The sequence below is a fragment of the Silene latifolia genome, chromosome 2, assembly GCF_048544455.1.
Source record: "Silene latifolia isolate original U9 population chromosome 2, ASM4854445v1, whole genome shotgun sequence".
Taxonomy (NCBI): Eukaryota; Viridiplantae; Streptophyta; class Magnoliopsida; order Caryophyllales; family Caryophyllaceae; genus Silene; species Silene latifolia.
Genome location: NC_133527.1, coordinates 133,946,069 through 133,962,393, shown reverse-complemented (window position 1 = coordinate 133,962,393; position 16,325 = coordinate 133,946,069). Strand labels below are relative to the sequence as shown.

The 16,325-nt window shown below is 37.0% G+C and overlaps 1 protein-coding gene across 2 annotated transcripts in view; it reads right to left on the bottom strand.

The window, feature by feature from the left end:
• The window catches only part of LOC141643011 (anaphase-promoting complex subunit 1), a 30,017-nt gene extending 16,384 nt beyond the window's left edge, over window positions 1-13,633 (bottom strand). Inside the window, exons 1-14 of one of the 2 annotated variants that reach the window (XM_074452032.1) lie at window positions 13,250-13,633; window positions 11,902-11,965; window positions 9,804-9,888; window positions 9,259-9,527; window positions 8,938-9,040; window positions 8,673-8,833; window positions 7,864-8,048; window positions 7,720-7,789; window positions 6,732-6,899; window positions 5,190-5,671; window positions 3,545-4,001; window positions 2,968-3,306; window positions 2,205-2,288; window positions 61-153 (exon numbers count right to left, since the gene is read on the bottom strand). In XM_074452032.1, coding sequence (XP_074308133.1) covers window positions 61-153; window positions 2,205-2,288; window positions 2,968-3,306; window positions 3,545-4,001; window positions 5,190-5,671; window positions 6,732-6,899; window positions 7,720-7,789; window positions 7,864-8,048; window positions 8,673-8,833; window positions 8,938-9,040; window positions 9,259-9,527; window positions 9,804-9,888; window positions 11,902-11,965; window positions 13,250-13,491 — 2,802 coding nt within the window. In that variant the 5' untranslated portion in view covers window positions 13,492-13,633. Of the gene's footprint in view, window positions 1-60; window positions 154-2,204; window positions 2,289-2,967; window positions 3,307-3,544; window positions 4,002-5,189; window positions 5,672-6,731; window positions 6,900-7,719; window positions 7,790-7,863; window positions 8,049-8,672; window positions 8,834-8,937; window positions 9,044-9,258; window positions 9,528-9,803; window positions 9,889-11,901; window positions 11,966-13,249 lie in introns of both variants that reach the window. The other variant, XM_074452031.1, reaches the window with a different exon arrangement.
• Between the last annotated feature and the right edge of the window lie 2,692 nt (window positions 13,634-16,325).

Genomic DNA, 16,325 nt, shown 5'->3' with positions numbered 1-16,325 from the left:
ATTCAGTACCATAAACACTAAAGATATCACAAACTGAGACTGTGAGGAAGCAATTTGAACCTCTGTCAAAAGTGTACAAGAAGTAGCCAAAGTGAAGGCTCCGCGACCAAATGGTAGAGCAGTAGTCCTTTGTGCAAACAGCCACAGCTGAGCCTACATCAATTCCAAAAAAAAGGTACGCACAGATTCAGTTTCTTCCTTCAACTACTAAACGGAAAACAACAACATTTCCTCAGTGCCTCAAAAGGCTCCTATCTATCGTAATGTAAGAGAGTGGGATGTACACAGCCTTACCCCCTTTATAAAATTTTACACGAAGCAGTTACTTCCTTTAACTGTTAATAGTTAATAAATATATCAAACTACATAAAGAGGTGGAAATGTGGAATGTAGAAGGCCAGAATCATATTCTTGATAATCTCTCAGTCTAAGATTCCGAGGTGTATTATTGTAGAAGCAAATCAGAAAAAGTGAGAGAGCTCTCTGATCATGCAAGTTTCAGGCTAAGCCATGTTGACCACCCAGTGCACAAGATCGTTCAACGCATCTTTTCATCTAAAAAAATACCAAAAATAAAAGATGTTCCAAACAAATAATTAGCGTGTCGCAGAAGCTGTTTGCTGAACTTATTTCATTCACCTGTGTCACTAACATCAATTACTTGCAATTTATGAAGCTTTGTATCTTTGTCATTTTTTGAGAGGGTTCAGATATATCTATATTATATACTGTATTTGTTAAAAGTAATCACTGTGTAGCTTTAAAAAAAGTACCAAAGAATACGCAAATAATAAAACAAATATCCTAAAAGTACATCCTCTTCAACAACTAATGCAGCAAAGCGTGAGTGTTGGAGTAAATAATGCTGATCCACAATTTGAAAAGGACTCAATGAATGGCAAATACTAGTATCCGCAATGTCCACGCACTTTATCTAGACATTTATAACAAGCTATTCAAACTTCAGTAAATTACGCCACCTTACTGTTACTACTTAGAAGTTAAAAATATTTGCTGTGATAAAAAGACGATGCCAGGTCAAGTTAGCCCTCTGACAAAAAGAACTTCCTGCTTTGTATGCTAAGCAGAATTTTATTTTTTGTCCACGCACTACAGCATTATAGAGATGTAAGGCATGCTATAAGTTTAGATACCCTCAGATATGCGGAACAAAATTAACAGATTGATAAAAAAACTAAGGGGTTATGAACAAACTGGTAAAAAAAAGGCTCTCTTTAGGACAAATTGGTAAAAATAAATGAATGGTTGGACAAATACACTAAAAAAGTAACCATCCATATAATTAGTGTGTGCTTAAAAAACTCCAATTTCTTAATCACTTATCTTTCCTACTACATATAACTGCACCTCTTTCTCCCCAAAGGCAATATTTTTCGTAAACTATTAAGAACTAACCTCACCCATTAATGTGACTCAGCACAATCCCAATTTCCAAGATCATGAGCCTCTTAATCGAACTTTGTGACCTAAAATGACTAAAACCTGAATCGTCCACAAATTTTTGGTCGAACACTTGCCCAACCCTTGGACCGTAACGCATAAATTTACAGGAAACACATTATTTAAAATATATAAAATGGTTAAAAAAAATTAAAAAAATTACACTAGTTCTCCATGATTCTCACTTACACCTAGACTAAATTATTACAAAAAATAATCAAAAATGTATGTCACAAAATTAATTCCAAACAAACAAGCCTATTCTGAATTGTCATTTTTTAAATTTATGTGGGATGATATTAGCTTAATTAGTTACCTTTAATTAATGAGGAGAAGTTCACTTAACCACTCAAGTGGTCAATTTTTTGGTGTATTTCTCCAATTATTCATTTTTCTTTACCAATTTATCCTAAGAGAAACTTGTTTTACCAATTTCTCCATCTCCCCTTACTTTTTTACCAATTTGTCAATTTGGCCAAGAAGACTATAAGAGTTCGCTAAACATAAAACACTTGCAACAAGTACAAAGTTACAAGGAAACAACTCGTCTTAGAAATCAGACAAGTTGAGCAAAACAGTAGGAAAACACAAAGTCATTGGAAAGAGGAGCATGCCGGTCATTTATTTCAGATCTTGAGACATTGACTTGAACACCTGCTTCTCCTTAGAGAGTGGAACGGACAGAAAGAAAAGATAGAAAGATCAAAAAACTACAGCTAAAGATATAATTAAACTGTTCATACCTGCTGCACATCCTGATCTGATGCAGTGTGATTTGTAGAAGTTTGAATTGCCACAGGTCTTGCAGAACACAGAAGACGCCTGACCTAGTACAATCAAGGAAAAACTTCATACGACAGCAAAGCAGCTTCCATAAACTCTCAACAAAAGATAATACGGAGTATGAATTTGTGAGACCTCGTGGCATACAACCGAAACAACTCAAGATCACATTCCATCTAACAAACACGAAAGTAACGTGCAAAAAGAAGGGAAGGGGGGATTAAACGAATTTTCTACCATAGTACTGAAATATGGCTGCTAGTATAATTACCGCTGATTAACAGACTTTGTAGAACAACATAGTTTATCAAACAAAATAGGAAGAACCCTCAAACAAGTGAAACTGAATACTGGAGTTGTTCTTACACATTGAAGTATTGAACTTTAAGTTTCACTCTCTCACTTCCTATTCTTCCTCGGAAGTTCAATTAAATCCTCACCTGGGAAAATAGTCTTGTTCTATTCTTCCCTACCATAGGTTCGAGGCATGCCTAAATCCCAAATGCACCTCTAAAATCATGCAGCCGTGCCTAAACTTAGTTTAACTCATAGGCATCAGTCAAACAGGCAAACAAACACCCAGTATAGATCACTGATTGTCAGGTAAAAGTCATATTCATCATGTGGCCTTTATAAATATCTTTCCCTCTCCGCTCCATTCCAATGACAAACAGAAGAGCTATGTTCTCGCAGGAAAGAAAGCATTTATAACTAAAACCTAACCTCATTCAGACGTAGGTCTCTACCATAGCGCAACTGAGTACTAGAGTTGAATAAATGCTCCATCCCGTCAATGATAGAATCATCAGACGAATTCACATCCTCATATTTTAATGTGTCCATCCCAATTGTGTCTGATATTGTAGAGGGAATTGTCACTGGTTGTAGCTGCAGCATATATGGTGCAGACATTGAAATCACATGCCTGTTGGTTTGAGTTCCAGGCTCTTCATGTTTGTTAAGGTATGCTATGCTAGACAAAGCCATATCTTCTCGCCCAAGAAGAACATATGCAGCAGCAGGCCAGCCTGTAGGAGAGGATTCCCGACACTTATCAATTACCTACAGAAGACAAGAATAATCACATCAACAAATGGAGAAATTGAGCGATGAGACAATTTGACACTAATACATGTAGATAAAACCCCTAGCAACAGTATAGAGTTATGAAGCTTTTGTAATTTCTCATTTTAGTATGATGGGCCATCATTGAAGTTCTTGAGAAAGTAGCTTAAATGTCCCAAAGGTAACATTAGAATCATGAGCTATTATATACAAAGTTCTTGAGAAACTGGCTTACATGTCTCAGGGGTAATGAAACACCAATAGGCAATAAATCGAGCTGCTGAAGACCAAAATTTTCCCCAACCATTGCCAGGACCATTTTCTCCTCCGAGGTTGATGAAGAACCTAAAGCAATGTTACAAAATACACCAGAAGAAAGCTTCTTACCGATGCAACTTGCACCTGAGAATAAGCTATAAAATGATACCACTTTACGTGACCAACTAACAGCAGAGCTTTCACAGCTACGAACAAGAGGCGGAATGTCATTTATGTTCGTAACAGTGAGTCCATGCACTAAACAGCTCTCAAGCCATCTGTATAAGCTTGGGGGAGATCGTGGTGAAGAAGGACTACATCTTTTCAATTTTTTGGAGAGAAAAGGAAAATCACGAATATAATAGTCAACATAGCTCTCCTCTCCCAAAAGATTAGCAGATTTAGATAAAAGAATGACTAGACGCTCCAAATCCCTGCAAGAACCGGCAAAGAAACTTAAACAAGCTATACACTTACACTTTTGAGCTAAAGGAGAAGGCGTTATAATAAGCAACATCCAAACCCAAAAGCCAAATTATTGAGAGAAGTCTAAATAAACTAATTTCAAATCAGAACGTAGACTATTTCTGACTTACCAAATAATAAATTCTCCCACTGGTCATTCAGCAGGGTTAAGTTCATAATTGTTAGTTAGATATTGTGAAAATCAATCCAGACTTTTAACCCACACATAGGCAACTATTCCCAGGAGAAATCATATTTATAAAGCACATACGAATAATAAGCTTACAGACTACTACATCACATCTATGTTACTCCGACACTTCACTTAACTGCTGTGTCACGTGTACATGTGTCGGTGTCCGACACGACACGTTGACACTTCAATTTAGACCACAAAACAGGAAAATTCAACCCAAATAGCCGTGTCCGACACGCCAACACGTGTCGGTGTCCGACACGTGTCGGCGTGTCTGAGTAACACAGCATCACATACACCACTTCAGCGTACCTTACTATTAACTTACTTTATTTGCCAAACAGTAACGGCATAAAAATCAGCTGCTATAACTATCGCCCAGCAGCTTGTTTCGCCACAGTTATCAATACCTTTTCATTTACAATCAAAGACAACTGAAAACTAACTTCTCAGATTACATACTTTGTAAGGTAAGTTGGAAGACAGGGATATCACTATTATCTATGAGACATTAGACATTAGACAGAAGACAGCATCCACATAACAATGGCAAGGAGAAACTTCTCCACTAACCAAAGAACAAAACATGATAGAGCATGAAAAATTTCTGGAGGGCCTCAATAAGGTGAAATAGAGCTGGATGACCAAAAACATACTCAAACCAACCATGGTGGATTGTGAAAGAAATATTCAGCTAGCATCAAAGACTTACTGCTAATGGAAACATTAGTTAGGGCACAAATGTTGAAGAAAAGAAGATACACAAGAAAGCCTCAAAAGAAGATACACAAAAGTCTTTTACTTTCGCTTACCGTTCACATCCGAGAGGATGCTATAGGTTGATTACGGTTAACCTAGTTTCTTTATCTTGTCAAAAAAAAAAAACTTGAATATTTACATGGTCTTTTTATTGGTTAAATGCTTACGACAACAATAACATTATTAATGAATACAAGCTTACCGCTTTCGAAGATTGATCAGTTTAAGATTTTCATAAACTGCGTGCAATGAATCCAAGCACTCAGTCAAAAACATGGAAAGCTCTTCCGGTGTGAACATATTGTTGAACAACGAAAAGCAATATGTTTCTGGCTTCACATCCAACCCAACAGTTGCCGCTCCAGTGAAGAAGTTACGGGCGCAGTAGTTCTTATGAAACTCGCTATTAATGAGAAACTCCCATGAAGAGTGAGGCGCATGAGCTGACTCCTTCAGTGAAACAGATTGAGACTTTCCACACAGTTGCAGTATAATAGATTTAAAACAATCCCACTCAGAATCAGGATTCGAGTCAGTGTTTGAGAGATCAGCAGACTCATAGTTTCCCCAAAGAAGCTTCAGAAAATGATTATAGAATGGAGAACTAAGACCCTCAGACATTGCCACTATGCAGTCAGTTGTCAAGGAACATGAAGGACCTCTTCGTAATGCACATCTTATCATCTGACCAAAGATTAATAGCAAGGCACGCAAATAATTATGATACAAATATTAATTGAGAGCAATCAACAAGACCAACACAACATACTACGTGCATAAGTTTGAACGGACACAGAATCCAACACCCCCGCCCCTCTTTCCCTCCGCACAACAAAACACAGAAAGAAATATAACCATATTGAATTTCGACTTTTGGTAACAGTAGAATCGGCTCTCGCAGCCTATTACACTAACTGCCACCTCAAAATCTTGTAAAATTGGTTGTGGACTTGTGGTGATCATTAAAACATTTACAACACGGTCACGTGTCGGTGATATGTCCTTGATTTGATACAATGGACGCAATGTTCACAAAACAATTTTTCAACATTTCTTAAAGAGGGTGAATTATGAAGTGTTTCACTATTTCCAGAACAGGTGGACAATGGAGTCATTCAATAAGACTTCAGAAGTCCAGGGCCCTCTAAATTCTGAAACTACTCTATTATAAATTTATAACTAAATCAAGAAAAAAAATCATCATAGAGATCAAGGACAAAAAATATTAAAAGTGGCTAAAAAAAAGAAAATGTCAGAGGTTAGTACCATATTGTTTTCAACAGCTAATGTCACATAACAAGCATTAAAGTAGCATAAAATAAATCGAGACAAAATTCCACCACCAGGGCATAGAAGTTTCTAAAGTCATTTTTCCCAAGATAGTCATTTTTTATTGAATTCTTGAAAACAATCACATCAACTATATGTAATTGATCCCATTAGTAGAGATAAGGTATGCTGAAGCCTGAAGTGGTGTATGTAATATCGCCAGTCATTTAATTAGATATGTGATCACATCCAAACAAACATAATCTTATCAGTAAGCACCTTTAGCAAATTTTGCAACTACAGCAGGAAAGCATCTTTGAACTTGGCAACTTCGCAAAAATCTAGTGCCACAAAAATATTCAGATATCGCAACAAGGATGAATAGCAAGAATGTTCAAAAAATTTTATGCGGAATCCAGAAATGAAAAGAAGATTGCGCAGGAAACAGACAAACAAGCAATGAGTTTCTATGTACCTGTCCATTGCTTAAGATTACATTTATCCTGGACCCAACAGCATCAGCCAATCCTATAATCTTTGTATTTTGTGTAGATCTGTTCTCAGGAGATTTGTAAGTTTCTTCGAGCCAATGTTGGTCTAAATGAGAAGAAAGAATATATTTACAAAGGCGCTGCTTCCCCGACTGCAATTGCAATAACAAGAATATGTTAGACAAAATTGTGTTTTTTACTCTACAGATGTGTAGTTTACAATATAGAAGGGGAGTAAGGAACCAAAAGAGAGCATGAACAGTTTATACAAAAGAAACGAAAAGAAAAGATCTGTAATATCAAGAGAAAATCTCCTCTTACATCATCTGACATGAGGCTAAGGTGAGATTTGAAATAGGAAAATTTAACAGGAATAATTCACAATATAAGTGGTCCTCTCATATTAATCCCAACTTCAGATTAACCCACAATAAACCTAACATTAATCCCAACTTCAGATTAACCCACAATCCCAACTATCGGCCAGAAAAAGGAAATACAGCTATTAAATGCTGTCAGTTTTTTTTTTTTTTGGCAAGTAATATAGAATATCAACTAAATGACACAACACCTAGGTACAAAAAGACAGCAAGGGGTTGATGACATTCATTGCAAAAGATAATCTGCTAAATGTTGTTAGTCACTGGACGGTGTAGCAATCATGTTCTCTGCTCATTTGCAACAGAATTTACAAGTATCTAGTAGAGATATTAACAAGGGACAAAGATCAATTATAAATATTCGGAACATTCATGAGAGTTTATTGAGTAAGGTCCCCCTGCTTTATTATGGTAATACTCTTTAGAAGAATTGGGTCTTTCCTGGGTAAAATTTTACTGATCTAAAGCAATTGGTATGGTAGATTGATCCATTAAGATGTTCCCTACCAATTCATGTCTGCTGATGAATCTTTGTGCTTCAATATACAGGAAAAAAATTGCAAACAATAAAAAAAAATTGTGTTCAACATACATAAAGGTAGACCGTGTTCTCTGGATCCAAAACAAGGATGTCTTCAGATGAAAGCGCCCCAACCTTTACCCTGAAACATACTTGCAGTCAAAACAATGTTCAAAAAATTTGCACTTGAATTTAGGGCCTTAGTCACTGCATAACCTTGGGTGAAATACAGAAACAGGTTCAGCTGCAACTGCTTGTATGCTCCAACTTATTTCTGTTTTGATGGCAACAAGTATATCGTCACTCTTTTCAACTTGAAGCCTCAGGCACAGTAAACTTCTCTGTTCTTGAAAAAGGAGACAAATAATTGGAGCAGCATTTTCATCGGTTGCCAGAAAAACCTGCAAGACAAAACTATGTCAGCAGAAAACAGAGCACAGAGCTTACAGTAATTTGTATATGACTCCACTCTTTCTCAGTGAGGAAGAAATAACCAGCTATGGTAAAATAACTGCAAAATAATATCCTTATTTCACAAGGGACCAAAAATCTACTAGTGAAACCCGAAGGTCCGACAAATTTCCTACCCCCTTTGATCTTTCAGTGGCTAACTCATATGAGTATATGACAACGAGATCTATAGCATTAGAATAATAAGTTTCTTCTAACACATACTCCATATCACAGATACTAAGTAATGACCACACCTTTGTTTTTCTATTTAACTATAGTGAAAAGGGATGAAGGGAGACAGGGAGGGTAACAAGCAAGCAAAAACAGACAACACAAGAGAGATTGATAAAAAGCATAAATGGTTCACAAAAAAAGGACGGACGTGAGAGATTTCAAGAATTTAAATTATTCAATCTGTGATTAAGGTTTACAGATAGTTATACCTATATACTTGCAAATTTGCCAAACCAGCAGTAACAAAATGTATCAAAGCAGTACAGATTGCCACATATCAAGTTATGCCTACTCAAAAAACTAAAGCCTGGGATAGAGAGAAAGAAACAAAAAATTACCTTGGTGGCAGCTGTTCGAGAACCTTTTGCTTTCCAGATTATCCGGAAAGAAAACTGTTTTGGAAACACTTGAGTGCCATTAAAATTGGAACTAGAATTTGCTTCTTGTCCAGAGCAAGAGCTAACACATTCTACTAGCCAAAGAGAATGTTGCATCTTCTCTGCAGGGCACAGAAATAATAATCAATCCATACAAGAAAAAAAAAAAACAAATTTGTTTTTTAATTACCTCAGAAAACAAAAAAAAAGGCGGGATAGTAGGAACCTCTATTATAGGAAGCAATTAAAGGAATGCGTTCACTGCTCCAAATTGTTCTCTCGTCAAAGTCTTTCATCAATACTTCGCCTCTTTCACCAACAAATGTTGGCTGCTAAAGTATAGTAGAAGAATATAGATGGCTTAAATTATGGATTGCCAACCCAATTACAGTAATATTACCAGAAAGAGGAGTCAAATAAACAACCACTGATATTTTTAAAAAGCTAGTAAGCTATGTGTTACACATCTTGTCAATAAAAAAACAAGAGAGGTGGGGGTGGGGGCAAAGCTGGCAGTAGGGGAGAGAGAACAGCATCAACACTTTACCTGGGGTTCTTCAAGCGGATCATTCAAAATGAGATGTGAAGAGACGGATGCAAGATTTGCTTTGCCAATATGATTCATGGTAGGAAACCCTAAACATTGTTGAGGGCTAAGGTGAACTTCTCTCCTAGAGAGTGATATATCCCTAGCACTTAAAAATGGGCTAGAGGATAATGGGGGGTTCCCTTCTGCTGCTTGCTGCAAAAGCAGACCAAAAGGCAATGGCCATATCGAGGTAATCATGCCAGGAAGCGGGATTGATCTCAACTCACCTGTAGCAGAAAGAAAACTGTAATACTCAATTTATATGCATAATGCTAACAGAAAATGCTGATTTCAACAAAGATGGAACTATTCAACCAGAAATGTTTGCCCACATACTGTGAGCCACCAGCGACCCAAGTTTTGGTCAGAAACAATCATGTGAACTTCTTCCAAGTTCTAATGATCCAGTGAATAAACAAAAAAACATGTACCAATAATTTTCAGGCAATCCTTAAATAATGCAAAAGCAACAGGGGTACAACTGAATCAACTTATCTGCTTACCGGACGCACTAAAAATTGTCAAAGCATCTACTTGTAATACACAAAGGACAGCCTCAGGTGAGTGAGCCATATGACACCAACAAGCCTGAGAAGTCAATAAAGTACGTAAGTCAAAGTAAATATTGATCTTTGTAGGAAAATGAAAAGTAACTGAATAATGCAGGCAGTCCTTAGTTCGAAAATGCACAAGGCGCACTGAGGCGCTAAAGGGCCAAGGTGATGAGGCACTAAAGCGCAAGGCGAAGGCGCAGGGCTTTTGGACGTAAGGCGCCCTATTTTTGATAACAAATTTGTAATTTCCAAATAATTTTTTTTGGCAACAATAGCCTTTTTAGGAGTTTTCAAGTTGACTAACATGTCAAGGAGTAAAGTTGGGAATAAAGGGGAACAGAAATGGTGAGTCATGTCTAAAAGATATGGAAAGTGCGTACTAGTTAGTTAGCCTTGTTAGGTGAGCCTTGTCTAAAAGGCGCACCTAAAATGCACTGAGGCGTTTTGGCTAGTGCCTCATCCAAGGCGCGCTTTTTTAAACTAAGAATGTAGCAGTGTCGCACACTGCATTTTACTGTCCGTCTGCGGGAAGAGAATATGCCGGAAGCATAAAACCCTTATAAATAACAATATTTTGTGTCTAAACAATATCAACAGTATAGCTGAAGGTTCAGACTTTGTTAGCAACACATACAACAATAGAGAAGCTCAAAGGCATTACATTTAGAAACATGGTTAAGACCTAATGTACAGAGGACGACCTGCAAATTACTCCAGTAATTTCTCACACTTACGGCAGGGTAAAGAGGTTAGATGAATGCCACCATACCCTTTATGTTGAAAGCACAAAGAGGTTGTTTTTTAATGATCTATAGTGAAATTTACATAGATAGTTGCATTGACCGATTACTACTTTATAATATAATAAACACAAACAGTTTCATTTTGCTTTTATTAATCACATGTTGGTAAAAACAACGCAATGAAACACACCTAAAAAAGGGGCCTCATATGGTCTGAAGTAATTGAGTATTTAATGAAATACGATCCTGTAAAGATAAAGCATGTCTGAAAGGTTTAAAATCTCGTCCAAGACGTATCGTTTCGGCCGAGATGTATCGGTATTGAAGGTGACCGAGACGAGATATTCCGAGATGTATAGGGTTAATTGAAAATAGGAAAATATCGGCCAACTCGGCTTGATACGGCCTGCCATGAACGACTTATAAGAGTTATAACTTGTTCCGGCCAAATTTTGTAATGAAAAGCTCTTAAAAATTGCATAGCATTGGTCAAATTAATTACTCCCTCCGTCTCGAACATTTGTCATCTATTTAATTCGGCACAAAGACGAAGGAAACGAGAAAAATAAGAGAGAAAAAACAATGGTAAAATAAGGAGTTCTTTCACATGTCCACTTGCCAGTTCATAGACTATACATCTGAGGTAGTACCTCTTGTTGTTTATTTTCTGAGTTTTATTTTAAAGTTTTTTAGTTCTGCTTTAGTATAAAGTTTTTTAGCACATTTACTAAAACATTACACTTAAAAAATATAATATTGCTCAAAAACTATATTTATAAATGGTAATATGCTCAGAAAAAATGTGTATATGCTCAAAAACTAAAAGGTCTGAGCTGCATTAGATGCGTAATCCTTTTTCTCGTCCACTTGCCCACATCACATACCCACTCGTCCACTTTTGTAAATTTTACCAAAAGTAGAAATAGATAACAAATAGGTGATACACCCTAAAACGGAAATAGATAAGTATTGACCAGAGGGAGTATTTAAATAGAATTAATCTAAACTTTATATGAAAGAGCCAGTAGATAGCAAAATATCTACAAACGCTTGTAAAATAAATATCACCACGATAACCATGACTTGAAGCATGACGGCTGAGTAGAGGACAATTCCGCGACACCGTTACCGCGACCGCAGTCACGATTCTAAACCATGGGTTGGCATCTTCCCAACAAAAGGCAAACATAATAGTATAATGCATCGTGTTGATAGGGAAAGAAGAAGACTACTGCAGCACAACTACGACACTTTTAACATTTATGTAAAACTTACTTAATGTTAGATAGAGAATGAAAGTATACCATAATGATTGTCGAGCTCAGGGTAAATCTCTTGTACACACGTGATCCCGCTATCCACATGATCCTGGAGTAAGTAAAGAGATTCCTCTCAGGTGCTTAAAATAACACACTTCCAAGAAGAAAAAAAAAACTCATACTAATGATTATAAGACCATAATCACCACACACGCCACAAATGAAAAAAAGAATACTCCCTCTGTTCCGGTCATTTGTTGTCCTTTTCCATATTGGGGTGTCTCAGTGAGTTGTTGTCCTTTTTATTTTAAGAATGAACTAGATTAGCAATTTGATCATTCACACTCAATTTGTTCCACTTGTCATTTAGTATTTAGCCCATTTCTCTTTCCTTGGTCTTTGTGCCAAAACCAAAGGACAACAAATGACCGGGACGGAGGGAGTATTGTTTTGACCAATGAATTGTCCTTACATAGTCATATATAAATTTCTATCATATTTCTTGTTTCACTACCCCTTTCTGCTTCCTTAATTCAATACAAAATGTGAGGAATTAGATTCAAGCGGCACGCCACATTAGAAGAAACACAAGGATGAAGCATTTTCAGAATACCTAATTTCCAATCACTTGCACTGTGCACAGTATATTGCTTGATGTAGAACAATTCACTTTTAAATCAATTTTATTCTTCACTCAACCAAAGCGTCTTGGTGCGACTTAGGTGTGGCTTATAGACAAGGCACAGCCGGCAAGAGCGTGAGACATACTACTATGCAATTTCAACATTTTTTTTTTCTTCTAGTGCTTTTATTATCCTGTTCTCATTGGCACATTATCACAAGCATTTATTCTTACCTGTTGACGTTCCTCAATACACATAGAAGAAAAAACCTTATCTTGAAACAGAAATTTGTTAGCAACAAATGTGTGCCTCGTGTGTCTATGGTGAGCAAATTGACCTCTCGCCTAACGCTATGTCACCCCAGGCCCTCCTTGTGCCTTTTAAAACTAAGATAGCTAGCATCAAATGAATCAAATAGCATGGAAAAATACGCCTCAATTAAGATTTTGTGCACAAGACCAAACCTAATCACCAATAGGTCAAATAGTTAAAACAAATTGAAAATAAAGCATTTGGCGAACTAATGGCAATAGAATTGAAATGAAACGATCGATAAATCAAGACCTACTTCCATGAAGTTTCGCCTAAATCAGAAATTAACCTAAAACACCAAATTCCAGCTTTAAAAAAACCACTCAGTTTCTCTCACACATGGCAAAATCAAACAAACCTAAATCATCAACCGCCAAAGCATAAGCAACAAAATCAAAATAAAACACTTGATAGGGAATTAACTGCAAAGGAAAATAAAATGATTTATAAAGTGAGACCTGTTTCCACGGATGAAAATCTCGTGATCGGCAGCAGAGGAGGAAGGAGACGGAGGCGAAACGGAGAAGTCGAAGTGGTCTCGCTCTCTAATAAGCTCTGAATCGAAGAGAAAGTAGTCGTACTTATCGACGACATTGTTACCATTGGAAATTTCAGGGGGTTCACCGTCAAGAGCCTCGGCAATTAGTCCGAAGGGTTTGAATTCGCCGAGTACAATTAACTCTCTTTCTCCCACACTCATTTTTGCTTGCAAACTCTCTCACTCTACTTCTCTCGTCTTCTGCTTGTGTGAAAATATTTTAGACTCCCGCGCTCTCTCTATTTCACAAGATTTTGTGTTCGTAGCCTTCTGGGGTGTGGACTTTGGACTAGCCCAATTGCACGATGTTCATCGAGCTCATAAGTTTCATTTAAAGCCATCAAATCCCGTATTTCTTGGGCTTTGTTTTTATACATACGAAATTTATTCTTTTATATACCGTTTTTAATTTTAGGTGTTAATTTTCGCAGTATATATTTTACTCATCACAGTACAATGTTGTCGATTATACCCTTCTCACTTCCCCTCTCATTTCCCTTTTAATTCCTTTGTTTTCTATGTAGTACGCAAACTACAAACTACGACCTGCGAAGTCACCACCACCTTTGACAACGCCGCCCCCATATCAGTCCACCGTCGCCGTCAGCACCCAGAACAACATGGGGTCATCCAGACCATTCGATCACACTCAATCCCTACCACCGGTTCCCAACACACTCTCCCTCATCATCTCCTCCCGCCCCGGACCACCATCAATCGTGACATTGGCGTTCACCCGCCCTCACGCCAGCAAAACCCGACCCACTTGTTGGCGAGCCATCAGTCCACCCTACCTTGCCATCGTCCCCCGCCATTTAACTATATTAATTTTAACTTTAACATGAATCTTAAGTAAATCGACAAAAAACACCAAAATCAAGGGAAAGACTTCAATTTAATTAATCATAATGCAATTATGGAATTAGTTCTATACTTCTACACCGAAATTATCATCTTATTGAAAAAAATTGCGCCGTATTTCGGGTAGAGGTAAAAAGTTAGAGGGAGAGAATTATGTTTGATTTTTTTTTTTTGTGGTGAAGGGTACCCAAATGGAAAGTTACGTACAAAAAGTACTATAATGAGTACAATTTGTATTGCGAAAAAAAATACGTTAACTTTTTATAATTTTAATGTTGCCAATTTTCTGGTCTCCCTCACCCAAAACCCAATAGAGCTCATCCACCCGCTCATCAACAACCAATCAACCATCCAACCTCTCTGTCCCCAGCCCCGCCCCATCCCACCAACCGACATCTCCTCCCCTGCAAAGATTTTATCTCGTGCACAACTACCAACTCATCACGCACCACCATCCACTATTAATTTATTGTTTCATAAATTCAAGAGGAATTTGCCATATTTGAATACTCGGTAAATTTTATCCTCAGAGCACTTGACGATTCAACTATATAGGTGTTTTGGTAATAATTTACCGAATTAATAATTTAATTAGTGGGTGATAATGATCAATCTATGGCCTAACACGGAACAAATGCAACGAGTATATCGAACGAAAGAACGACAGAATAAAAGATTGACACGCGAAGTTTTGGTGACGCGGAAAATCCAATGTGGGAACAACCGCGGGGGGAGTCGGAATCCCACCAATTTGACACTATAATCGAGACGAAAATATGCAAGTAAGGAAATATAAGGATTAATTTGCTATTGGAATATTGCTAAATGATCGACGGAATTGCGAGTGTTTGAGTGTTGGTGTGTGGAATGATCTCCTTTCCATCTGCTTCTGCTTGGTTTATATAGCTGTAACTGCTAGGTCTGAAGCCTCAGAAAACTCCCTCTTGCTTCTACTCCGAGATTCCTGCGTCAGTTACACCAAAATAGGAAGTGGTTGCTGACTTTTTCTCACTCTCTTGGCATAAGATATTTATCACATGTGTGTTTGTTGTTTGCTTTAATCTAACGGTCCTCATGCCTCCAAGTCATCAATCCCACCAACCTTGTGCCGACCAATATATGATTGCCACGTCGTGTCTTGTAAAATGTGTATTTTTTTACCCATAACAATAGGTATGCAGTATGCTTGACCCAAACAACCTTTGAATTTAGTCTAGGTTGTGAATCAAATAAGGTACGATGGTGACATCGTTCTAGGCGTGGCAATAATGAATAATCTAAGTGCACACGTTCTTCAACTATATATAACTATAGTAATAACATTTACTTTCACCATTATTTGCAAACAAACATGTAATACCATTATTCAATATTTACAGGGACGCCATGTATCACGACGTTTTCGATTATAAGGCTCATTAATTGATAATAATGGTAACAAATAATATTAACGATTGATAAATAAATAAAGTACTTCATTCATTAGTGAATTTAGATCCGTTGTTGAATTATATGAGCAATCAGATTAGTTTTTAGGGAAAAAGGTAGAAGTAAAAGTTAATTTGTTTAGGTTTGAGATTATAGGGGTATTATGTGGAAAGTTAATGATAAAATGTATGTGAAAAGTAATTTCGTATTCCTTTGGTGATGCACAAATTGTTAAATAAGATGGCCTCTTACCATGAGACCAGTCTATATTAACTAAAAAAAAATTCTTAGGTTCTCCAGGAGGATAATTATTGTGTCTACCCTAACCAATAAGAAGCCTTCATGACTATATTTATCTTATATTTACTTTTATATTTATTGCAGACTTCTTATTGGTTAGGGAGGACACATTAATTGTCCTCGCGAGAACCTAATAATTTTTCTTAACTAAAAGTTCAAAAGAAAATAAATAATAATGTTTGGCCTCACTTCTCAAAAACACAAATTTTCATTGAAGACGACCTATATCTGTCACAAGGGAGAGACGGATCAAATAGTTCCATATTATAAGAAAACGGACGGGTGGGTTGCTAGTGGGCTGAATTTTTATTGTTAGCAATTCTCGATTTTTGTGCTACCAACATTATTTTATTAACAAATTGTCCCCCACGCTAACCCCAATCTACCACCTTTTTTTTTACGCGAGT